The sequence below is a fragment of the Meira miltonrushii genome (assembly GCF_003144205.1).
Source record: "Meira miltonrushii strain MCA 3882 unplaced genomic scaffold FA14scaffold_2, whole genome shotgun sequence".
Classification (NCBI taxonomy): domain Eukaryota; kingdom Fungi; phylum Basidiomycota; class Exobasidiomycetes; order Exobasidiales; family Brachybasidiaceae; genus Meira; species Meira miltonrushii.
In genome coordinates, this window is record NW_020289944.1 from 3,070,287 (window position 1) to 3,095,694 (window position 25,408).

General features: G+C 45.1%; 10 protein-coding genes across 10 annotated transcripts; 4 read left to right on the forward strand and 6 right to left on the reverse strand.

The window, feature by feature from the left end:
• The first annotated feature begins 4 nt into the window (after positions 1–4).
• FA14DRAFT_47164 (cystathionine beta-l) lies at positions 5–3,239 on the forward strand. Its single transcript, XM_025502397.1, has one exon. The coding sequence runs from the start codon at positions 301–303 to the stop codon at positions 3,169–3,171; it is 2,871 nt and encodes a 956-aa protein (XP_025356114.1). The 5' UTR covers positions 5–300; the 3' UTR covers positions 3,172–3,239.
• Positions 3,240–3,307: 68 nt separating this feature from the next.
• Positions 3,308–3,862, reverse strand: FA14DRAFT_155226 (uncharacterized protein; the record flags this gene model as incomplete). Its single annotated transcript, XM_025497741.1, has 1 exon — positions 3,308–3,862. The coding sequence occupies one exon, from the start codon at positions 3,860–3,862 to the stop codon at positions 3,308–3,310; it is 555 nt and encodes a 184-aa protein (XP_025356115.1).
• Positions 3,863–4,186: 324 nt separating this feature from the next.
• Positions 4,187–5,796, reverse strand: FA14DRAFT_167786 (putative calmodulin-dependent protein kinase type 1). The gene has a single exon (XM_025500110.1). It carries the CDS (start codon positions 5,314–5,316, stop codon positions 4,270–4,272), a length of 1,047 nt encoding a protein of 348 aa, XP_025356116.1. The 5' UTR covers positions 5,317–5,796; the 3' UTR covers positions 4,187–4,269.
• Positions 5,797–5,812: 16 nt separating this feature from the next.
• Positions 5,813–10,438, forward strand: FA14DRAFT_47172 (RabGAP/TBC). Its single transcript, XM_025502398.1, has one exon. The coding sequence runs from the start codon at positions 6,059–6,061 to the stop codon at positions 10,364–10,366; it is 4,308 nt and encodes a 1,435-aa protein (XP_025356117.1). The 5' UTR covers positions 5,813–6,058; the 3' UTR covers positions 10,367–10,438.
• On the reverse strand, positions 10,367–12,254 carry FA14DRAFT_160812 (uncharacterized protein). Its single transcript, XM_025498841.1, has one exon. It carries the CDS (start codon positions 12,238–12,240, stop codon positions 10,522–10,524), a length of 1,719 nt encoding a protein of 572 aa, XP_025356118.1. The 5' UTR covers positions 12,241–12,254; the 3' UTR covers positions 10,367–10,521.
• A 224-nt stretch (positions 12,255–12,478) lies between these two features.
• Positions 12,479–13,835, forward strand: FA14DRAFT_47177 (18S rRNA biogenesis protein). Its single transcript, XM_025502399.1, has one exon. The coding sequence runs from the start codon at positions 12,530–12,532 to the stop codon at positions 13,760–13,762; it is 1,233 nt and encodes a 410-aa protein (XP_025356119.1). The 5' UTR covers positions 12,479–12,529; the 3' UTR covers positions 13,763–13,835.
• FA14DRAFT_160813 (sodium/hydrogen exchanger) lies at positions 13,679–16,375 on the reverse strand. The gene has a single exon (XM_025498842.1). It carries the CDS (start codon positions 16,159–16,161, stop codon positions 13,909–13,911), a length of 2,253 nt encoding a protein of 750 aa, XP_025356120.1. The 5' UTR covers positions 16,162–16,375; the 3' UTR covers positions 13,679–13,908.
• Positions 16,376–16,523: 148 nt separating this feature from the next.
• On the forward strand, positions 16,524–17,819 carry FA14DRAFT_160814 (uncharacterized protein). Its single transcript, XM_025498843.1, has one exon. It carries the CDS (start codon positions 16,581–16,583, stop codon positions 17,706–17,708), a length of 1,128 nt encoding a protein of 375 aa, XP_025356121.1. The 5' UTR covers positions 16,524–16,580; the 3' UTR covers positions 17,709–17,819.
• On the reverse strand, positions 17,776–19,380 carry FA14DRAFT_120161 (general substrate transporter; the record flags this gene model as incomplete). Its single annotated transcript, XM_025496390.1, has 1 exon — positions 17,776–19,380. One exon carries the CDS (start codon positions 19,378–19,380, stop codon positions 17,776–17,778), a length of 1,605 nt encoding a protein of 534 aa, XP_025356122.1.
• Positions 19,381–21,818: 2,438 nt separating this feature from the next.
• FA14DRAFT_120410 (uncharacterized protein) lies at positions 21,819–23,654 on the reverse strand (the record flags this gene model as incomplete). Its single annotated transcript, XM_025496405.1, has 1 exon — positions 21,819–23,654. A coding segment is annotated over one exon (1,836 nt), but the record flags the coding sequence as incomplete, so codon positions are not given.
• Between the last annotated feature and the right edge of the window lie 1,754 nt (positions 23,655–25,408).

Below are 25,408 nucleotides of genomic sequence, written 5' to 3' on the forward strand. Positions count from 1 at the left end.
AAGAATGCCATTCCCCAACTTAAAGGAGAGTCATGATTTTTAATCGTACAAGAGCAGAGCACTGCAGCAGCACGCAATTTTTGAAAGCACAGTAAGGCGCGCCAAATTAGACATGTTGAATATACTTCCCCGTAGAGTGATAAAGTGCCTAAGAAGTATGCTTCAGGAAGGAACGAGAGTTGCCGTCAGAATTTGGGCAATTCTTTCGGAGGCGGTGGCTTGAACAGAAAAGGAACTTTATAACCATCATCCACTCGCTCTTTGTTCTGGCACTGTCAAGCATTGTTGGATTTTGAGAGGATGTCAATGTACTCTTCTGAAGGGGGTACAGTCACCCCAGGCTTTTCCGTTTCTACCTCTCAAGAACCTTCAGAATCTTCTGCTCCCACTTCTCCTGGTCCTTCTTCTCTTCATGATGCTGAAGGCGTGAGCAAGAATTTACGACCTCAAGATCGTAGATCAGGTCCTTCCGGCTATCGATTCTCCACTACGTGTGCCACCGTTGATGATCCAAATCACAAGGATCAATATGGTGCCAGCTCTGCACCAATCTACATGTCAAGCACATTCAAGGGTTTACCAGGCGCCGAATTCGATTACTCTCGAAGTGGAAACCCAACCCGCAGTATGCTCCAACATCATTTATGTCAATTGCAAAACTGCCGCTACAGCTTCGCCGTTTCCAGTGGTATGGCCTGCTTGGATGTGATTACCAGAAATCTCAAACCTGGCGAGAGAATCGTTGCAGGTGATGACCTTTATGGCGGTACAAACCGTCTTTTGGTCTACCTTGCCACGCATGGAGGTATTGCAACCGATCATGTCGACACTACTGATGCATCAAAGGTTGAAGAAATCTTGCAAAAGCGTGCTGAAGATCATGCTCTTGGTCAAAGTGGACCAGTCAAGATGGTTCTCTTGGAAACACCTACGAACCCATTGTTGAAGATCTGTGACTTGGAACGCTGTGCTCGTGCAGCCAAAAAGTATGCACCTGATGCTTGGGTGGTGGTGGACAACACAATGATGTCACCCTACCTTATGCGTCCATTGGAATTGGGCGTTGATGTTGTGTACGACAGTGGAACAAAGTACCTCTCCGGTCATCACGATTTGATGGCAGGTGTTGTTGCATGTGATCGTGATGACATTGGAAAGCAAATCGCCTTTACGATCAACTCAATCGGTAACGCATTAACGCCGATGGATTCCTTCTTACTCTTGCGCGGAATCAAGACGTTGGCCGTTCGTATGGACCGTCAACAAACCAATGCAATGCAAGTGGCCTCCTATCTTTCCGCTCTGGGCTTCAAGGTCAACTTTCCAGGTTTGGCCTCTCATCCAGGAAAGGAAATTCACGATGCCCAAGCGTCTGGACCAGGCTCAGTACTTTCGTTCGAAACAGGCGATAAAGAATTGAGTGAACGCATCGTTGGTGCAACAAGACTTTGGGGTATCAGTGTCAGCTTTGGATGCGTGAACAGTTTGATCAGTATGCCTTGTCTTATGTCGCACGCTTCTATTGATCCCAAAGTTCGTGCTGCTCGTCGTTTGCCGGAAGATTTGATCCGTCTTTGCGTTGGTATTGAAGATTGTCGGGATTTGCTTGAGGATTTGGAGGCTGCCTTATTGCAAGCTGGAGCGATTCGTCGTAGAAGCGTCCGTTCTGCTACTGCTTTGGGAGAATTGGGACGTGTTGCCAACAACAGCGCCGTTAGTCCAGCAGGTGCAGGTACTGTGTTCGAACGAGTGTTTGGAGATCAAACCACAGTAGACCAAGATATCGTCAAGCTCACAGAGGGTGTTGATATCAACAAGGTAGAGACACGTGGTGGTGACAATGAACAACCGAAAGATTCCGGTCATTCACCAACGACTTTGATCGTCAGTGCACCAGGAAAGGTGATCTTGTTTGGTGAACATGCCGTTGTGCATGGGGTTCGTGCTGTCGCCGCAAGTGTAGCTCTTCGCTGTTATGCTTTGGTGGAATCTCGTAAGGACGACATTCTTTCGCTCAATTTGCCCGATTTGACCGTCAAGCACGAATGGCGTCTATCTGAACTTCCTTGGAGCAGTGTGCCATCAAATGTTGATGTGCTCTCGCCGGGTGCTGAGTTGAACGAAAAGCTTCACAAAGCTATTGAAGCAGTTGTAGGCTTAGTGGCTGGAGAATCTGAGCGCAGTCATGCAGCCAGCGTTGCATTCTTGTATCTCTTTATGCTTATCAGCTCGTCAGCACCTCCCAAGCTAGGTCAATCGTTCACACTGCGATCTGCACTACCGATTGGTGCAGGTTTGGGCTCCAGTGCTTCTCTTTCTGGCTGTCTTGCTTCTGCTTTGCTCGTCACGCATGGCCATATCGGATTGCCAAAAGATACCAAATTGCCCTTGAACGATACTACCTTGATCAACAAGTACTCTTTCTTGTCCGAAAAGGTAATCCATGGCAATCCTTCAGGCGTGGACAATGCTGTCGCTGTTCATGGAGGTGCGATTGCATTCGAACGTCCTTCTGCACGTACAGGTAGAACGGAAGCATTGTTGGAACGTTTGAACGGATTCAAGAGCTTCCGCTTCCTTTTGACCAATACGCAAGTTGGACGTGATACCAAGAGCCTTGTTGCAGGTGTTGGACAACGATTGAAAGATGATCCCCAAGGTATGGGTGCACGATTGGATGCTATTCAAGTGATTTCACATAAAGCATCAGCCCTCTTGGGACAATCGAATGTCACGCAAGATCGTTCGGCAGAATTGCAAGTGATGGCCAATTTGATTGATGAGAATCATCAACATTTGGTAGATATGGGCGTCAGTCACGCTTCCTTGGAGCTCATCCGTAAGACAACCGCTGCTGCTCCATTCAATTTGAGCACAAAGCTAACAGGTGCAGGCGGTGGTGGTTGTGCGGTCACGCTGGTGCCTGACAGCATGAGCGAAGCAGTGTTGCAACAACTCAAAACTGCATTGGAACAACAAGGATTTGCATGCTATGAAACCACAGTTGGTGGACCAGGTGTAGGCATCCTTGCTTCTCACAGTCGAGCGTTAGACCAAGACAAACTTGAAGCTGCCCGTGCTCAATTCCATGCTCAAGCTGAATTGACTGATGAAGATCGCTCTCGATTCGCCCAATGGATTGATGGACAAGGTGATTGGATTCATTCTTAAGAAGCACTTAAGCTCTTACACTGTAAGCAGAGACCTTTATGAAATATACGAAACTTATTTGATCAATATAATCAGGTGTGATGCAATTCGTTTGAGATTCGAGTGCCATAACTTCAGATCATATTGATGCCTTCGTTCAAGCTTCAGAGCAGTAGTAGATGTAGAGAGCATTGGCAGGATTGCTTGACGTCAAGACATCATTTGCAGTGGAAGTTTCGCTAATCTTTGGATGACTTTGAGGTGTATCAGCGAAACGAATGTTTGCCAAAGGAGCGATGACTGGTAAATGTGGACGAGTGCCCGGATGAAAAGGTTGATCATCAGAATGAGTTTGATAAAATGCCTGAACGCCCGTTGCGGTCTTTTGAACGTTAATGCTTGAAACTGCAGCACTTTGTTTACCATCATCAAGGTAAAAGTTTGCTTGAAATTCAGCATCTGGAATACAAATCGTATTTGGTGCTTCTTTTAAACCTGCATATAGATGAGGTTCTTTTTTGACGTAACGAATAGCACGAGGTTCAACTCTTGAACGAAGAGTTGCGTCGCATGCCGATAAATCGAAGTATACGATCAATCCTTTCTTTTCACCTAAATCGCATGGACCTGCTTTTTGAGCATTGATAGTTGAAGAGAGTAAGACAAAAGCAGAGATTAAAGCAATCAAAGGGAGAAACATCTTGGAAGCCATCTTGAGAAAGACTTGGGACTTTGATGGAGGAGGAATTGTGCTTCCCTTTGATTGACTCCTCCTATTTATGTTCTTTCGATCTTGCCATTGCGACAAAGGGTGGACTAATGAAGTTCTCGCATTTCCGTCGTCAATTCAACCTCAGATTTGCCATCTATTTAGCCGTCCGCAAATTGGAGAATTTTCAAAGCGGCGACCGAACATGAGGGCGTTATAGAATTCCCGTGCCATCAATATGGCAAATCCTTCTCAGGATGTGTGATGAATTTGGACATATAATATTGAATGGAAGAGAAAGATAAATAAGATACAAATAAAAGCAGACGGAAATTAGACAAATATACTACCGAGGAAGGGTAACGATGCTTTGGACGGGTGTTGAGTTATTCACAGACTTATTTCGGTTCTTATTGGGCAAATACTTCGTGCACGTTTGCTGATTCCTTTTCGGCATCTTCGATTCCTTTTGCTATTTGTTCCATTTCTTCCTTTGGCACGTCGGCCGTTTCTGAGCGTAATCTGTTGATCAAACGAATACCGTGAACTGCTTTTCTGAACGTACGTTTTGCATTGAAAGCGCTCTTGATGTCGGGTAACAAATCGCGTTGATCTCCACTTTCGACAGATGCCTTGGTCGATAGCCATGGATGTTCCAATGCTTGTTGTGCTGTCATTCGTGCTTGTGGATCGATTGTTAAAAGTTTATTAATGAAATCACGAGCTTCTTGGCTTACGCCTTGCCAGTAGACGGCAGGTTCGAACGAATAGTCTGCATTGATGATTGCCTGCATTTCCTCCATTGTTGTATCACGATCGAAAGGTGTATAACCACATAACAAGAAGTATGTTATCACTCCTGTTGCCCACATATCCACAGGCTTTCCGTGTCCTGATTTCTTAAAGATCTCAGGTGCCATGTAGCCAGGTGTACCACATGTCGTGCTCAAGACCGTCATCTTTTCATCATCAACCACACGTGAGAGACCAAAATCGGCAATAAGTAAATCTGAATTCTCGCTCTTGTCGCGGAACAGCAGGTTTTCTGGTTTCAAATCACGATGAACGATGCCTTGTCCGTGCAAGTATGCAACAGCAGAAGTGATTGTTTTGACAATGTGTGCTGCATCTTGTTCGTAATAACTTCCACGTTCGCATATACGATCGAACAATTCTCCTCCTACACATAAATCAGTGACGAGGTACAGGTTGTTCATTGTTTCGAAGTAGTCCACCAAAGTTACAATCGATCTGTGCCCTTGCGATACTTTCTTGAGTGCTGCGATTTCATTTCGTACCATATGCTCACGTCCTTCCATCAACTTTTTACTGATAACCTTGCATGCATAGTATTGGCCTGTTTTGATATGAACAGCCTCTTTAACGACGGCATATGTTCCTTGACCCAATGTTTTACCAACCTTGTAAGCACAAGGAACGGTAGCAGCTTGTGACATGATTGCAAGGTCTGTAAAATGAGAATTGGTCGGTTAGACGGTGTAGTCAAAGAAAAAGATGTGAATTTTGATTGTGATGGTTGTTGATCATTAGGAGAAGAAATATAAGATTTATGACCTTATGCTTAATGCACGCAAGTTTAATTTTCTCAAAAACACAATGCTCTAATGCCCCCATTCAGCCCGTGCGCGCAAAAGCTCAGCGATAAAGCCTAAATCTAAGCGGTGTACTACCCAAATGGGCGTTAGGCACGCGAATCTAGAATGCAAAGTACTGCTTTCATTTTGCAACGATGTATAGCAGTGATGGCATCTATTTTGGGAAGTGATGATCATATGATGGCGTAAAGAAGGCGTCGTTGTATACTAACCATCGTTGCCATGAATGCATCTGATCATCATGGCAATCTGCATTCACTCTCCGCTCCGCTTTTTGTTGTTGAGCGGCAGTGCGCTGGGCCAGTGTTGCCGATTAGCGCGTGATTGTAAAGAGAGAGAAATGAATTGACACTTTTTAGATTAAAATAGTACAGGCGCAAGCATTCATTCTTTCTTCATGAAAGATTCATTTCACTTTCCTCCGTCCATCAAAAACACTAAAACTAGAATTTGTTGTTGTTGTCAAATCCAGCACAGCTTTCATCCTACATGATTTCGATTTGAAAGGGTAGATCCCATTCAAACCTCTTTCTTTCGGCATCTTCTTCTGATCTTCCTGGCTGTAGATCTACTCTTTCTCATCATGTCGCAATCACAAGCAAGCCAGCAATCGCAACGTTTACGTTCATTTCGTGCTTTATTAGATCCAACAGATCTATTGCCAGGTCATAATATCGCAGATGTATACAGCCTTCGTCATTTATGTTTGCAAGCAGGTGGTATTCCAGACAGATCCTCTTCTTCAACCGATGGATGGCTCAGAGCACAGGCATGGAGAGTTCTGTTAGGCTATCTTTCACCAGACAAAGCTCAATGGACAAAAACTCTGAATAAAAGAAGAGCGGAATATTATCAATTCGTTTCCGACTTTTTGCCAAGTGATGACCAACTTGACCCTAGCAATGAAGCGTCTTCTTCCTCCGAAAACCGCTCGTCTTTGCCGGGAAAATTGTCAGAACGAGATGCACTTCTAGATCAAATATTTCGAGATTTAGCAAGATCCCGAAAGAACGCTTTTGCTTTTTATCGTCAAGAAGTACAACCTAGCACAGACTGTCCGCTAGCTCCTTTGCCAGAATCCGATCAACCAAACCTCAAGGCAGTTCCACGACTTGCGCAACGACATGGCTTATTACATAGACTAGAGCAAATCAACGCTGATTATGCATATCTGATCGAACAGGAAAGGGCTATGGCTGGACAATCAAAGGGCGAGAAGATCGAAGTAACATCCCCTGAATGTAGACGGCAAGATTCACTTATGGCACCATCTCCAACGACCCCCATTCGAGAAGACAGGCCTTCTATCACCTTACAACCTGCCAGTCCAGCTCAAATGGAAACGCCTTTGTCCGGCCTTCCTATTGAGACACCACTTAGAGAAGCAAACATTGAATCTGGAAAAAGTGCTCGAACGTACACTGATCGGCACTGGCATTCTCTCTTGCGCATCTTGTACATTTATGCCTTGCTCAACCCTAGCATAGGCTACGTACAAGGGATGAATGAGGTGCTGTTCATTGTGCTGTACATATTTGGAACGAGCTCTGCTATGCCCACGCCTATATCCGAGGATGACGAGAACGCAACTTCTTCATCTGATGGAGATAGCGGGGATCATGCAGAGGCTGATGCTTTCTGGTGTTTCTCGGCTCTGGTTGGAGAAGTGCGGGATTTGTACGACTTCGATGGAATCGATCACGCCAGTGCAAATCTACGAGTATCGAATGACCGACAACAATCGAATTTAGCAAATACACAAAAAGGGTCAAGCGGAATGGGTTCGCTTCTTAAGCGATTTAGTCTTAGACTTCGTTGGTTGGACAGTGAATTGTGGAGGACACTTCAGGATCACTCTCTCGACCCAAGGTTACCATACTATTCATTCCGATGGCTGGCGTGTCTGCTTTGCACGGAATTATCTTTACCCTCACTTGCTCGTGTGTGGGACGCCCTTCTGGCCGAATCAAACGAATCGAAAGGAGCAGAATCGGATAATACGTCACCGAAGATCGATTTCTTGATAGATATTTCATGTGCTCTTTTGATCAACATTCGCGGTCAGCTCTTAGATGCACTCAGCGATTCAGATTCGGAAGAAGAGGATGTCTTTACCCAAGCAATGAGCATCCTGCAAACGTATCCGGATGACGACATTGGGCCAATTTTGGAAATGGCAATCTTGTTCCGACAAAGACGTATGGCCGCTCCCCTGACCGGCGATGCACCTCCCACGCAAGACGAGGATCTCAATTCCAATTTGCGTGATAAAGCATTGAATGCATTCCGAGAATGGCGATCGCCCTCAGCCTCATCTCAAAAGAATGCCGTCACACCCAGAAGAGTGTCTGATCGTTTAGCTCAAGCGATGAACACACCATCTTCAGCTTCTCCCGCAACACGTTTCCAGAAATACGCGGAAGCTATACAAACAAGTGATGCGGCAGCTAGTATTAGTAAAGCCAGCACAAATTGGCAAGCGAAAGCTATGGCTACCTGGTCAGGATCTAAAAATGTACAATCTACTCCTACAAGGGAGGGCAAGATGCAAAGTGATGGAACCAACACCTCGTTGTCAGAAATGGGATCGAATTGGTTTCAAAGGCTGCGCGTCGGTAGCGATGCAAACTCTTCTCCGAATGCATTGAAGCCAGACGAAGAGACCATGCATCCTTCTTTGCGGTGGTCTACCGTGCCGCCGAATTTGCCCATCCCAAACGTTTTGGATAGCCCGCCAGAGCGACAAGAATTCAATTTTACAGGCCGAGTGCCGAGCGGCTTTGTTTCTGTGAATAGGCTTGCAGCAGCAAACAATCTTGTTGGTCGCGAGAATGGTAGCGAAGGGCATGGTCATACTCCCACAGCTGGTAATGGCTCATCACCTGGCTCGCTTTCTTCCTTTGATGGTGCCCATGATGCTTCTTCATCAGTTAACGGAAGTCCAGCTGCTGGCAATTTCAATAGATTCGCTCATCTTCCTTCTCTTCAGCATGCTGCCGCTGTTGCAGGAGTACGTGGCAGTCCAAAATCCAGTAGTCAAAATCAAAATCACAGTCAAAGTTCGTCAAATGGGCATCATGGATTGCAGCCTTTGATGTTACAAAATGCTGCCAGACCGGCTCGTGATCATAGCGCAAATGGATCGGTTAATGGAGATGAACCTTCCAGTCGAAAAGTGGCAAGCGGTCCTATGGCAGCTAATGTGAGCCCACGTGGAAGCGCATTTGCTTCACGTAGAAGAGGTGAAAATCAAAGTTACGGAGGCCATGGTTCACACAGGGACAGCACTTTTACATCTACGAGCTTCTCAAGCAGTATGTTTAGAAATGGTGAAAACGGAGGCAGCCTTGCCGGCAGTCAGACTGGCGATTCACCTCTTCCAGATTCTTTCGGATCAGAGTCTTGGTCTACTTTTGGTCGTGGAACACATGCCCAAGAAACAGTGCCTCCTTTGCCTGTCAAAGACTACAAACGTCCGGCGGTGGAAGGATTACCAGCGCTATCAGGCAGTGCACCTGCTTTCAGCATGCCATCAGGTCGTGGCACTGTTGCAGCTTCTGCTTTCGGTCGTCGAGGTAGCAGCGAAAAGCGAGGAGGTGCTTCTACTGATGAAGGTCCCGCATTTGGTCAGGTATCAAGCAGTGCAGATGTACCTCTTGCTTCAAAGACAACATTGCAGCGCAAGAATGTACGTCAAGGAAGTACATCAACATCCACAGATGCATCTTCTATCGTCAGAGGATCTACCGAGATCGATGACACTCCTTTGGTGACAGAAGCTTCAAGCATTGTTCGCAATAGCACCGAGTCGAGTACTCGTCCTCGTGGTTCTAAACAATCGAAGACACGTGATTCAACAAGCTCTTACGAGAATACAAGATCTGCTCCTGTTCCCTCAGGAGGTAATGAAGAAATAATGTCTCCTGGGTCGTCCAGTGCTGCGAAAACATCGTCGTCCTACGAAGTGCAAGCCGAAGAGGCAGGGGCTATGGCATCCGTCAAAGGGGTACGTAAATATAGTTTAACCGATGATGGACCAGCTTCAAACACTTCCTCCATCTCAGGTGTAGCTCGAAAAGAATCAAACTCGAGCGCACGTAGAGTTTCTGGCGGTATTACGAGAAGCAGAAGAGCATTTTCTGGTAAACGAGAAGCGAGCAAAAGAGGTAGAGGAACATCCAATCAAGAATCACAACAAAACATGCACGCCATCTCTGATTCGATCACAAAAGAGGCAGAACGAAGTGGCGGTGAAGAAGAAGGAGAGCAACAGCAACAAGAGCCCAAGCTCACAGTCAATTCACCACCTCCTTCAAATGAGCCACTTTCGACCCGTCGTTCAGGTCACAGTGCCGGAAAGCTGAGCGTAAGCACTGGTCTTTCGATCGTCGAAAAAGATACTTCTGCTACACCTTCGCCTGGACCAGAAGCTGGCAAGATGTTCGAAGCAGATGAATTGTTGAAAATGTTAGAACAAAATTCGGGAGGAACTCCTGTGCGATCACAACAACCTGAATTGCTAGCTATACACAATTTCGATGAAAATCAATTCGTCAGCGCTGAGGATTTACATGAATCTTCCACGAATGCTGGTGATTCAGGCGTTGCTAATGCTTCGAAACATGACACAAACTTACTCGGACCAAAGTCACATGGACGGATCAGTATCCCAAGCGATGTAGATGACTATGATCGCGATATAAACGGAGGAGAGAGTGGGAACGAAGTGGATGAGTTTTATGATGCAGGTATCGAGGCAGCACGAACGCCAGAAGAAGCTGAAAAACGCTCTGCTTATCTTGAAGATGGCATTGAGGCAATCGGTAATGCTTTGGCAAATACAGATTTAGATCGTGAAGCTGCTTACGGCAAAAATCACAAATTTTTGTAATTAATCTCTGTTTTAATTTCGCATAGTTATGCATTAATGTACTTGACATCATCATCGCGATCAATCGTATATTGTAAATCATTAAAGATGTTGCATTGCGTGGTATACAAATGATGAAGTGTGATCATGTCTATGAATTGGCTAAGGGGGAAAGGCTACTCTTCAGATGAGTTCTTTGAGGTCACTTGTGATGGTGTTGACTCGGACACGACATCAACATCTTTGCTATCTAAAGTTGCCTCTTTCAGCTTGTGTTCAGTCTCGTCCAATAGCTTGTCTGCGCGAGAACTTTGCGGACTTTCATGTTGCGTTGAGGTTGTTTCGTTACTATCGTTACTTTCGCCATCACTACTACTGTTGCTGCTACTGCTACTACCGCTACCGCTACTGTGATCTTCGGTTTGCGACGTGCCAGCATCGACTAGATCATGGGCTGGAGAAGTTTCCATCTTTGCAGTGGCGGCTGTCATACTTTGAAGTCCCAAAGCTGTAGAGGAAATGGACTGTTCATCATTCTCACTAGCTTCCACTTCGGTGACTTGTTCTAGATTGTCTGGTGTGATGACAATACCACCACTAGGGGACGACAGTCCAATATCAGAACCATCTGCTGTGTCGGAAAGTTGAGGCGGTGCTCCAGCACCTTCCGTGACGTGATCGAGACCATGTGCAAGATCAGACTTTTGTGTTTGTGTAGACGATGGAGAAATCGTGTCAGACTCTGTGATGTGTTCTTCATCTTCTATGGCTGTCTCATGATCGCCAGCGTCTTCGGAAATTTGACGTAGCCCGTCGTGTTGCTCGGTACTGCTGTCATGCTTTTCGTCCGCAGAATTCTCCGCTGGAGCTATTGCACTGAGGGAAGTCTCTCCGAGTGATTTCCTACTTCCCCGTGGTTTTCCAAGGCTCAACTTCGCCGATCCTGGCCAGCCGGAAGATGAACTTGCTGTAGGCGGTGGTGGCATTTCGATACCGAGCCTTTCAGCAACTTCTGGTGTCAAATCTGTGCTTATCCGAAGTAAGTTTCGTAACATCTCATTCTCTTCGCGTAAACGTTCTTCTTCAATTCGATTCTCTAGAGCATGATTGGCAACTTCTGCATTTGGATCACCTTGGAAGCCAGTATAGCCACCAGTCCCATGCCACTTTGGATTGCTTCCTGCAGCTGATCCATAAGGCTGTTTGACTTTCTTTGAATTGACTTTGTGTAATGCAGGCGATGAAGAGGAGGACGAATGAACGGTGTCGCCGGCTAGTGCAAGCGATGGACCGCTTGGTCCTGCACCCGATGGCGAGCCGACACGATAGCCTTCTGCTTCGAATGGATCGACGTCGTGAGTCTGAGCGTCATCGTGTTCTTCGTTGGCTTCTCCTTCAAAGTCACGTAAAGCCAAACGTACAAGACTGCCTAGATGTGAAAGATGTTCGCTGAAAGCAGTATTGGCACGAAGATCGGCGTTGGCAACCTCATAGGCGTTATTTGAGAGCAATGTTTCATAATGCGATGTAAGGGCTAGGGTATGTTGTTGTGTAGCATGTGAGAATGATCGAAATTTGGCCATGATCGTTTCAAGAGTAGATTCATACTCGCGTAATAGGATACTGATCTGTTTGTTTTCATGTGCTAATTGTTGATTTTCCATCACTAGTTGAGAATTAACTTTTTCCAATTCTGATTCAAATTTCTCTTTGGAAATATCCAAGTTGAACCTTCTCAAGGTATATCCTGTTCCTGAATGCAATGCTTGCCCTTTCAACTCATCCGCTTGAGCTTGTAATGATTGACATAATTGTTGATTTGCACTCAATTGTGAAGATAGCTCTGATACCAAAGTCCAAAGCCTTTGTAGCTCTTCTCCCTCTACCAGCGTCATGATGACTTTTGAGGTTGTCTTGGTGGTATTGTTGTAGATTTACAGCTCATGCAGATTCGTGTATGTATGCACGCAAACTGTTTAGTGCGGAGTAGCGTTAAGAGCGAATGAATGCTTTCAAGGGCGGCCATCCAAGGCGTGAATTCCTCGGACGCGCTGTTCAAGCTTGAATTGATTTTTTAAGTATACGCACGTGAATTGAATTTTTTGGAATTTGACTTCAGACAAGAACATTATCCTGCATGCTCTTCACCCTTTCTTGACTTTGACACCATTTATATACCCGGACATGGCGGCATCAGCTTCAAGCTCTTCGAAGAGCAAGCCAAACCAAAACACACATGAACGTCTTGTACGGTTTCAAGGCCATCACAATTTACGAGCTCGATTGGTTTTATCAATTTTGACTGGTCGACCTGTTGTGATCACAGGTATACGTGCAAAGAGTACTTCGCCAGGTTTACGTGAATATGAAGCAGGTTTCTTGAGGTTATTGGAGAAGATTACAAACGGCAGTAAGATTGAGATTGGATATACAGGAACATCTTTAAGTTTCAAACCAGGAACGCTAACGGGTGGTCATGTACAGCATGATTGTGGAACATCAAGGGAAGTTGGTTATTATCTCGAATGGATCATCGTTTTAGCACCTTTTGCCAAAAAAGAGCTTAGTCTAACTCTCAAAGGTATCACTACAGGCGAACACGATCTTGGAGTTGATTTGATTAGAACGGTTTCCCTGCCCATCTTGAGTTTGTTCCTACCGTCTGCGTCCTCATTGGCCTCTTCTCTCGAATTACGAATCACAGCTCGCGGTGCAGCACCTCTAGGAGGCGGATGCGTTTACTTTCGCTGTCCATTACTCCCAAATGCCGCCTCAAGTGGTGCAGGTAATATGGGTGGAATGCTGAGAACATTAGATTTCACAAATGCAGGAAGAATAAAACGAATCAGAGGAGTTGCAAGTGCGACAAGAGTTAGTCCTCAAATGGCCAATCGAATGGTAGAAGCAGCACGTGGAATATTGAACAGGTACATTCCTGATCTTTACTTGTTTGCTGATGTGTATAGAGGTGAAGAAGCAGGAAAATCGCCTGGATTTGGATTATCGTTGGTTGCAAGTAGCAATACGGGTGCTTTGCATTGCTCAGAGTGTATCTCAAAACCGGGTCAAACACCTGAAGAGGTTGCAATAGAAGCAGCAAGGATGCTCTTGACCGAAATTGCCACACGAGGATGTGTGCCAAGAACACATCAATCCATGGCACTCTTACTCATGGCCCTAGGACCAGAAGATGTTGGAAAAGCCCGGTTTGGTCAACTAACTCCACAAGCCATCGTGACGCTACGAGATTTACGTCAATTTATGGGCATCACATTCCAGCTAAAATCGCAGAGACACGAGCTAGCACGAACGGAAGCAGATGAAGATGAGGAAGAAGAGGCTGCTGCTGCTTTTGTTGAAGAGATTGTGGTGAGTTGTGTGGGCGGTGCTATTCGTGGAGCACGAAAGGTAGGATGATTGAAGTGAAAAATCTTTCAACACTGTAATTGTATCCTAATTGTATTCAATATGAAATATATAGCATCTATCATTTTGGCTGTCTGCCGATCGCATGATATTGTACAAATTTATGGGGAATAAAGCAAACATGTCCAAACCAACAATTAAGGAGAAAAGGCACCAGTTACGCGAGAAGATGATGGATTTGACCCTGTCCCTGGTAAATCATCTGTTGAGCCTGTCCGACTTGCAGCTCGTCTGATTGGTGTTTGACGACCACTACTTGGATTATTAAAGCCAGTGGTGGACGTAGACGTATTAAGAGGTCTAACAAATCCTTCATCTTCGTCATCTTCATCAACCACATCTGCATCCCGTTCCGAAAGAGGTCCTAGCGGTCCTAAATCGCTCGTACTACTCATACCGCCACCTTGATGCCAAGCCGTACCTGAAATACCACCCATTCCGCTCGAAGGTGTTTCAGCTGTGCCCATAGAAGATGCTAATGCAGCTTCTCCCCTTCGCATTGCTTTTCGTTCTTCGTGTTTACGACTGGCAACGCTGTTGGTGAACAAAGGCGTCAAATACCTTTGATCCAATGTAGAAAACCATCTTCCGTCTCGCATAATCAAACCTGCTCGATCTAAGAAGCGTTTGATGTTTGTCTCTTCTTCAGGTGGTACTGCAAACTCTTCAGTTTGTGTTCGCAATCCAGAAACTGCTCCGCCCAATGTTGTATTGGTAGATTTGGGTGGTAAGACTTCTGTAGAACTTGATGAATTATCATCATCCACGACATAATCACGTACTGGCTGAGAGCCGTTTTGCCAGCTTGCGTTACCAGAGTGATTCAATGCGCTACCTTCCTCAGCATCAGTATAGAGAGACTGTGATTCAGGAGCAAATTTGCCTCTACCATTCTGTCCAGATCTAGCGACTGATCTCCGTCTGTTGCGCATCGAGCGAATACGTAGAGCAGCAATTTCTGCCTCTTCTTCTTCATCCGTTGAATCTCCTTCATCATCTTCAACACCCGTCCTGATTCCAAGGATCTCCAACATTTGTGCAGTCGTTCCACCAAATACAATCACTGTCAATACTACAGCAACCAGGACAGTGGTTTGCAATGCTGCTGCATATTGACCTTCAATACCGGCCGATAAAGCAAAGCCGACGGCACCACGCAATCCTGCCCAGAACAACATGATTTGGTATTCCCGTGGTAGCTCTTCTTCTGCACTATTGGCACTTCTAATAGTTCCTGCGCCCGAACGTCTACGTTTACGTTGTCGGGCACGTTTGACCATGTTGACCAATCCTGCGATCGGGAATACAGCAGCATAACGAGATGCAACGACAGCTGCGACTGTGACGATAATGAATAAAGGTTTGTAAACCAGCATGTCTTGCGTGAACAGACTGAGACCAAGGTAGATAAAAATAAAGTTCTCCGATAAATTGGCCAGTGTTTGAAAAATGTATCGAGTAGCCCTTTGCGTTCTTCTTGACATATTGTGATATGCATAATGCTTGAGTGTGATACCGCAGAAGAGAAGACTGACGATACCGCTCATTGTCACTCCATTACTGAAGAAGTAGCTGGTATAAGCGATCAATAGCACCAATGCAGTTTCGAGAGGCGGATAGGTCGAAAGTCTACTATGCTTCAGCATCAACGAACATCCTAGTCCGAAGGCGACACCCAAAGCCAAACTGAATGTGAAGATAAAGATGAAAAGTCCAAATCCATGGAAGATTGACGCAACGCTAATATGCTTGTGTCGGAAGGTGGACAATACGTCAAACATGACGATAGATACGGCATCGTTTAGCAAACTTTCGCCGAAAATAATGCTGTACAATTGCGGGTCCACTTTATAGGTATTGAAGATGGCCAAGATGGTAACTGGATCAGTTGCACTGAGTGTTGAGCCGAAAATGAGACAATCCAAAAGGGTGACGTTCAATGATTCGAGACGAAGGAGAGTCCACAAGTAGGCAATCACTCCGATCACTATTGAACTGATGAAAGTGCCGGCAAAAGCGAATGTCAGAATCACACCAAAGTTCCGGAAAAAGTTCTCTTGTCGCAGGTCGTAACCACTTGCCAAGATGATTGGAGGAAGCAGAACGTTCAACATGATCGTATTACTGAAACTTAACATCTTTTGTACTTGCTCTCCTGGTCCAATTCGCAATACGGCTCCAACAAACATACCAGCGAACAAGCCCACAATCGTTTCATGAATGGCAGTGATTCGTTTTATTTTGAGATAATACGATGTCCAAAAACTTCCAATCAGCAAAGCGAGCACGACAAAAAGAGCCAAGGATGAGTACTTCTCCTGCTCTTCAGCCAAAGGTGGAGAAGTAGGCGCTTGTGTTGGCTCAGTGAGCATAGATGTAATCGAAGACATCTTGTCGAAAGAAATGATGCTCGTGTCAAATATGTTGAGGATGTGAAGTAAAGTAACGATTTGCTAAGTTATATGAATGCTGTGTCTATGAGCTTACTCAAATCCACTTTCTACCAAACGCTTCCACCTTTGTAATTCAACGATACAGCCTCCGCCCCATTGATTTGTGCTGGTGATGTCTCGCAAGTTGCGGCGGTGTTGTTGTTATGGGGTGATTGTTGAAGTGATAGGGATGCATTCAATCATGCTCATCTATTTTCTTCGGCCGCGAGCACGGATACATTAAACTTTAAAGCCGCGTTCATTCACGCCGAGCGTTTGGCAAAAGAAGCGCCGAGTGGAATTTTGGAAATCTGGGTTAACAGAATCCCCGGCTTGTGGAGAAAATACCTTGTTTTCATCAAACGATCATACTATAGATGCTCGATGAGTCAAAAGTAGCATCCTCTTCACGCGGAGAGAAAGAAGATGGCGATTATGTCACATTGGACGAGGATATGATCTCTGGCGACATCGTGGAGGAACTTGATGAAGATTCATGTTTGATATGTTTGGGAAACATACAAGATCGCACCATCCTTCCAGCATGTCAACATTCACTCTTCTGCTTCAGCTGTATCATGCAATGGACAGCAATTCATCAAAGATGTCCACTTTGCAATACAGATATCGATGGTTATGTGATTCATTCAATTCGAACTGACGACGATTATATTCGCCACAGGCTACCGGAAAAGGTCAAAGGGGAAGAGAAGGGATGTTCAGATCTTCTTTCGATAGTAGCCTCTCAAGCACAAAGTCGATCGTTCAGACCGCATCCATATCGTACAAGACCGCGCTACGAGAATTATCAACAAGAAGCTTCAGAACGATGGGAGAAACAACTTTCGATCAGAAGAAGAGTTTATCGTCAGTCTCTGTATTGCAAACACATGGGCACAAATCGAACTTCTCGTCTTGCGCCACCAGCGTCACCACAAGTAATCGCTAAAACTCCTTCTTTGCAACAGATACTCTTGCACTTCATTCGTCGTGAACTGCTGGCCTATCCGATGACAAATTTTGACGTAGATTTCTTGGCAACTTATTCTATCAATGTCTTTCGATCACTTCACGTCAAATCCAACGAATCTATCAACCTTTTGGCAGACTTTTTGGGCATGGAAGGCGCTCAACACTTTTGTCATGAAGTTTATACATTCTTACGATTCATATCTGCTGGATCAGGTGCTCATCCTGATAAAATGGCAGCTTTTGACGCATGGGCAACGTATGACTGGCCAGAGGTGCGTGTATCTGAACGCTTGCTTGCACGTCGAAAGGAAGGTCAGGACGCTGTTGCGGGAGCTGAAGTCTTGTCAGACGATGCACATACGTTGCGACTAGAAGTTATCCAACGTAGAGCTCGTCTTCTCACCAAGCTAGAGGCTGAAAGGGACAAAAATGGTCAAAAAGAAAAGAGCACAAAAACATCACTTCATGAACGAATCCTCGCCCGTTTGGCAAAAGAACGAGCACTCGCACAGAAAGACGAGAGGGATAGCTAGACAATCTCTCGCACTTGTATTTCTACTTGTATTCTATTGTACACTTGTATTACACTATTAAATCATATTATAGCGATGTGTCCTCGCGACCGTCAAAAGCATCGTCTTCCTCGTCCCTATCATCTTGTCGATTCAGTGCAGCATAGTCACCTCGGGCGCCATCCTGAGAACGGAAAGGGTCATCACTGTCTAGAGCAGCTTGTACATCGTTGATAGAGATGCCTTTCAATTCCGGAAGATAAGTATAAGCAAACGTCCATGTCAAAGCACCAACGACTGTGTAAAGCCAAAAAGATCCTTGCGGTGTGATGAGCCTGACGAGGTCCAAGAAAGTTGCACTTGTCAACAAATTCATAGACCAATTCGTCGCCGTTGCAAGTCCACCTCCAACGCCTCGAGCAGAACCAGAAAAGATCTCACTTTGAACAAGCCAAGGAACGATTCCGATTCCGAGAGCATAAAAGAATAGGAAAAACACCATCGCAATCAGAGAGATATAAGCCCAAGCGCTTGGGTTTGCCGTTGGCGGGGGTGTACCGGCCTGATCTGTCACACTTCCAGTATCGATCTGACCAAGAGAAATGGCCAGGAACGCCAAAGAGACTGTAGCTGCCGCTGTCGCTCTGAGCAAAAGCTTTCTCCTGCCAATACTATCAACGAGTCGAAGTGCGATCACCGTTCCGATGAAATTTGCCAAGGCTACCCAAATTGCTGCAAAATTCGGATTGGCATTAAAGCCAGCCATGAGAAGCAATCGTGATGAGTAGTACAAGATCGAATTCGCACCGATCAATTGCTGCCCAGCTTGCAGTCCACACGCAAGAAATAATGCTTTACGGTTCGACTTTTCGCTCCAAAGCAATTTCCATTGTGCTTGGAAATCGTTTGATTTGCTTGTATCAGATTGCACATTACGATCTTGCGATACAGTGGATCTTTGGTTGAGGCTCTCTTCAATCTTGGTGATGTGCAGATCAATCGCTTGATTGCTGGCAAGTGGATAAATGCGTGTGAGAACGTGTCTTGCTCTTACATGTTTCCCTTTTGAAATTAACCATCGTGGAGATTCATCGAGATAGAATAGTCCGATCAATTGAATGATTGCAGGTATGCCTCCAGCCAATACCATCCATCGCCATCCGTGTGGTAAAGAGTAAAAGGCAGCATCTACGGAATAAGCAATCACTTGACCACCGGTGATAAGAATCGAGTTAATAGCAATGATTCTACCTCGTATCGAAGGTGGAGCACATTCTGCCAAGTAGGTAGGAACGATCATTGATGCCATACCAACGCCACCTCCAACAAGAAATCTTCCCAGGACCAGTTCACGTACCACTTGACTTGCGGCTTGTTCGATCGATCCAATAGCAAACAGAACGCCAGCAATGACCATAACCTTTTTCCTACCGATCCAATCACTCAACCTTCCAGCACATAAAGCTCCAAAGATTGCGCCTACGGTAGTCGAACTTACAATCACTTCTTGTTCGCCTGCCGAAAGAGGATGACCAAGATCATCTCTTATTGCAACTAACATTCCAGCCGCGATTCCTGTATCCCAACCGAATTGTAAGCCTAACAAACATGCAACCGCTGTTAATCTACCCAGATAAGGCGTATAACCACCTCCAGCAGCCAAATCCGCCAATTCATCATTACTTTGATTCATTGCACCTAGACGTGAACCTTGACCTCGTTCTAATTCGTTTTCTCTCTCCCTTTCCGTATCATGATCGCCATCGTTAAATGTTCGCATCTCGATTGGCAAGATTGGTAATGGAGCTGGAATAAAGCCGATCTTCCTGCCAGCGTCTGCCATAAAGAGCCAAAATTACTTAAAGCTGACTATATCGAAGCGTGAATCTTGTTTGCCATCGTTATCCGCTTGGCAATGGTTGTGGTCGGAAGTGTGGAGAATGAGCGTGCCTTACTGTGCGTGTCTGCACCGCGTTAGAACAACACATTCCCAAAGAAGCGGCTTTAAACTTAGATTTACTATATGATAAAAATCACTCACTCCTTTACCTCGATGGCAAACATTGCATTTTCCATTGATTTTATGAGATACATGCAATGAATGAGCAAAAAGTGCTAAACGATCATGTAAGAGAAGGTGAGCAAAGGAAAAAAGCGCAAATTCATAGCAAAAATGTCCATATAAAAACAAATTGAAGGGGAAATAACGACGTCGTAACAGAAGGTACAACCTTCTCTACCCATCTTGCAGGGAAGTCAAGAGAGGTGTGTTTAACCATGTACAAAAGAATGTGAATCGTGCGCAACTGAGCAAAAAGAAAGCGTAAAGGTATGAGCAAAAGAATGCAGAGACGATTCGCTCGTCTAGAGCGTGTGTGAATCGAAAAATGTCCGTAATGGTAAGCTCGTCGTAACTTGATGTAAAGAAAAAACAATGTCCGTCCGATTTACTGTCGTTGAAAATGATCAAAAGATGCTTTGATGTGAGGAGGAGAGAAAAGAATACAGTTGAGAAGGATGTCCTCATCCTTGATAGCCTGGAGGTCCTTCACTTCTTGGAGGTTTGGGCAATGCTGCTCTTGCACTTTGTAACGATCGTCTTTCTGCACGCGGAGGTCTAGGGGGTGAAGCATGATCATTTCGTCTTTCTTCATGTCCCGAATAACTTCTACTTTGCACCATATCACCATATGCTTGTGCAGATGCACCTGCAGGATCAACTTGATTGTAGAATGCCATCTCGCTTGAAGTACGAGGTTGAGCAGCCATTGCATATGCATTGGGATCTAATAGAGCTGGTCCGGCTGGGTTATTGTGATGATCAAGAGGCATGGGAGTTGTCATGGCCATTCCATACCCAGTATGATCATTGGAAGGAGCATCAATACCACCGTAAATAGATGCACCAACTGATGCTTCACTCGTGCTTGGAGGCAGATCACGGCTATAAGAAACAGGTCTTCTATTCGGTGAAGATTGACGTTGTTGTTGCCTTTGAGCTGCATATGCATGTTGTGCTGCTGCCGTTCCTCCTGCTGCAGCTGAAGCGGCGGCCAAAGCAGCAGCGTTGGTGTTTGGTGCATTTACTGAACTGCCTTGCAGTCCTTGTCCCATCGATGCACGAATACTTGGCGGTAGATCTGGAACAGGAGGTCTATTGCTTTGATCTAAGCTGCTTCTGTAGCCGTGTCCTTGACTGGATGCAGCTCCTGAAATTTTAGATCTTCCCTGTGAGTTATTGTTGGATGGCAAACTTCTTCTCCTCTCAGGTCTGTATTGGATTTGACCTGCTTTTTGATCTTGAGAATGTGGCCTTTGGTTTTGTCTTCCTCGTTGTTGACTGGATGCCACTCCCGCTCCTGCTAGTCCTAAAGCACCTTCTGCTGCTGATGCATTTGGCGTTGATCCATATCTGACTCTTCCATCAGGTCCGTATTGCTGGCCATATTGAGGCTTTCCAGGTGCAAGGTACTGTTGATGTTGTTGTTGTGCTAATTGTTGCCAAGGATCATTCGGTCCCACTTGGTTCATCTGTGGTTGCTGTTGCATACGAGGATCTTGCATTTGTTGTTGACCTGCTCCACGACGAACATTACCTTGTTCGTTCATCGCATTTGCCAATGCTTGACCAGCAGCCATTCCTGCACCTGCGCCTGCGGTAGCAGCAGCAGCCTCTGCGCCGTGACCGTGACGTGAATTAGGATTTAGATTGCTTTGTCCGTACATCGGTTGTCCTTTCGGTCCTGCATTGCTTGGCGGAAGGGAACGTAAGCGGGAAGTTGGTTTAGGGCTGCCGTTTTTTGTGGGTGTACCATATCCTGCCGAACCGGGAGGAGGGATAGCATTCTCGGATGAATAAGAATCAACTCGCGCTCTGTTTCCAAAGCTTGGAGAGGCTGGTAGCAAAGGTGAATTTGTCATACTTGGCGTTGCACTTCCGTATGAATCTGCATGCTTATGTCCACGGAATGGTCCGCCTCTTGTTGACATGTTATTCATATCCGTGTACTTGTCACCCTTTCGAACTGGCATCATGAAAATATCATCAGATGAATCGTCCCTGTCATTATAAGGAACACTCTTGTATGGTCTCTTGCGCTCTTGGTAACCTGCTCCAGGTCCTGCTTTGCTGTAAGCTGGTGGAAGGAGTGCAGCAGCGGAATCATTCATCTTGGCAGCACGACGTCTGCGTGCACGACGAACACAACAGAAGATGATCAAGCCCAATAAGATCAACAAAGCAGAGCCACCTCCAGCTGCGATACCGATAATAGCTCCCAAACTTAGGGGCAAATGCGAAGCAAATCCAGATGTTGCCTTGAAGCCTGAACCGGTGCCAGTACTATTGACGGTCGAGAAATTTTTGCATGCTTTTGAGTTGGGTTTATTGTTTGTAGAACCAATTTGCGATCCCAAATTAGCAACTAATGCTTGTGAATCACGAACGGTGAGAGTCAATGTACCATCACTACCCACGACTGCGGTTTGAGTTTGCGTATTAACCTTTTTGGCACTTCCATCTCCATTCTGAGCGTAATCGTATCCGTTCCATTGTGTGTTATTCAAAGCGTCTGCGCCGGGAGCGGTCAAGAGAGAAATATAGAATGTTTTACCTGCCATATTCGTTGGCATGGAAAAAGAGACCTGTTGTGTATTAATGTTTTGACCTTGACTTGAATAAGCAACCTGTGTATTGATTAAAACAACTGATTGCAAATTTCCTGCATCATAAGCTGCATATGCTCCCAATCGATTAGTATATCCGTTTGGAATATTGTTGATGGTCAAAGGTGCAATTTGTGTTTGACAACCAGCTCCGTTCAACTGAGCCATTGCTGCCCAAGCAGAATAAGCAGGTCGAACATACGGTTGTGTGCCATCGGCCATCACGACCGGCTGCCAAGGTGATCCGTAAGAATCTTGTAGCATGTGCATTTGAACGGATTGAACGCCGACGGTAGAAGCAAACAAGAAAAAGTTGAATGTCCATAATGCATTTCCAAACGTATCAGAAATACCTGAAAGTCCTTCAGGTCCAACACTTCCCATTTCACGCAAATAGTATGGTTTTCCAGTTGTTGCTGCTTGATCAGCTTGACTTGTCCATTCGGTGAATTGACCAGCAGTGGAACCAAGATTCATTAATTCAGACAAGGTAAGTTTGTAATTAGATACGTTGACGTAATAATAATAATCGTGTTGATTCCATCCACCTACATAAAGACCGTTATCGGTTGCGGTTGCAACGCCAGTTGTGACTAAATTTTCGATTCGGTAACCATGATTAGCGGCCGTTGTTGCCGAACAAGCAGCTTCAAAGAAACTTTTTGTGACCCCTTTCGGTTGAAGAACTTGTTGCCAAACTGCTAAAACGGCAGTACTCCATTCGGTACCGTATTGTGATGCACCCCAACCTGCTGGTCTGAACTTATTTTGAACGTATAGATCAGGTTCGTTTCCGACCTCTAGACTGAATAACTGAATGTTTGTGAATGCGTCCACAACTCCATTAGCGATCTCCAACAACATTTGACTTGCATTTGGGCCTTGATAAGCCATGGGTAATCCGTATGTGATTGGAGTATTTTTGGGAAGGTAATTGATCACTTTGAAAAAGTTTGGTCCATAATATGCTACATCTGTTGGTCCAGTTGTTTCAGGGTTTGGTTGGAAATAGTAGCCTGTATAACTAGAATTGTACAAAGCCGTATCTCCCGTGTTTCCTCCTACACGCATATGTGGTGGTTGTCCGGTATAATTTGCAAGATTTTGTAATAAATTCATCGTCATTTGATTTGGTGAAGTTGTTCCTGTGAATGCGAATAAATTGGACGGTTCGATACCCATTCCGGCGTATGAAGGGCTGAGCGTATACGACAAACCTTGTGAGCCTCCTTGAGGACCAGAAAGTCCATTGGTTGTCGCAGCAGGTGTGACACTTGCTTGCGCATTCACATCATTTATCATGCCTGCTAGCAGAAGTGTTGAAATGGTAACCAATGCATTGTGAAGGGAAAAGAACGGCTGCCGCCTTGCTTGTCTTGTCATAATTGCCTGGGATAGTATTGACAGAGTGAAAGAATGCAATCCGTTTAGTCGAACAGGGTGGGTATCGGGACGAGAGCGTAGATGCAGCCGAGCGATGCTCTTCTGGCGGTGAAGAAGCAAGGCTTTCCTGGTGGTCTTTGATGTAATGTTTGAGCCAATGATCCAGCTATAGACTTTAGAAGGCTGATTGCAAGAGAAGAAAGTCTCGTTCTATATTTCGCGAACGGCTTTAGGGGTATTGATCAGGCAATAAAATGCCTTTTACTCTATGGTATCCTTTCTCGTGAAGTATTGTTGTTGATGATGATGGTATAAAAACGAACTCGATGACGATGTGGATCTGATGATTTTCGTTTTGGTCATTTAGATATATTGCATCTCCTCAACGGAGTTATCCAGTCTGTCAAAAAATCACGGACGTGCAAACCGATACGAACTTTGACATGCGTATGCCTGCTTGTGTCTGCCTGTATCTGCATACGATATACACACATCCACTTCTCTCTCTCTTTCTCATTGATATCGGCACAATGCAAGACACTCTGTACAATTTGTAAGGAACCTAAAAAGGATAGTCAATTCTTTATTTCGGCAGACAGGCCGGATCGCCTGCGGAGAAAATCCTCCGTTCTGGTACAGGTGTAAAAATGGGCAGATTGCACACATAACATGCATATTGTGTGCTTACTTGCTTGCACACACACATTTGAATCGGCTTTCTTAAATGTTATAGACTCTTCATCGGACATTGACGACAGTAAGAGAAATGTAGTGATTTGATGCACTTTCTCTGGGCAAACACACTCTATGCAAGTATAACGCGCGCAACAAAACTTATAACCTTTCTTGCATATCAGCACAATAAAACAAAGAGAAGCAAAAGCGGGCGATGTGCATAGATTTCTGATTGTCAATACATTCTCAATTCAAGCCAAACAATAATGAATGAATACAAGAAAGAAGATATGCTTGTTGTATTCCCGCAAAGACTTCTATCGATTCTATATTTCAAATACCGAACTTTTTTAACCGATTATGTGCCTAAATCCCCATTAGGGGTAAGGTAAATTGATTTCGTACCTAAATTTGATCTTCCCGTTTGACCCAAGAAATCCGGAGTCTACGCGCCGCGCTCACGGCTTGAATGACCTTGGGATTCCGGCATCTTTCCTTTTTTGAAGCTGTATGGCATGAGGTTTTAAGGTTTTGCATACAAAGCTACCTATGTATGATTCAACTCAATGAAACAGGTTGGATTAAAATAGAAATGAATTGAATTGAATAGACTAGACAATTGCTCAGATGAGGGTTCAAATCTACCAGTGTCAAGGATCTATGAAAATGATCCTAGTGTCTGTCCAACCCGATCGAAAGAGACAACAAAAGAGAACCCTGGAATAGTAGCAAACGCTTAGCTAGCTTGACTGTCAGTGTGCCAATCTTGAATACCGGCGGCCACTAAAGACAGTGCATAGAGTGAGAGCATGCATAGTCAACGTCATACCTTTTAGTTTTTTGATGCAGTAGCGTGTGTCTATTCTAGCATTAAAATTGTTTCCCTTTTTGGAACAAGGCATCAGACAAGCAGAGTTTGAACAAAATGCTATAATAATTCGTGGCTTGGGTAAAGGCGCGTACATATTCCAATCATACAAACATTCGGTCCTGCATTT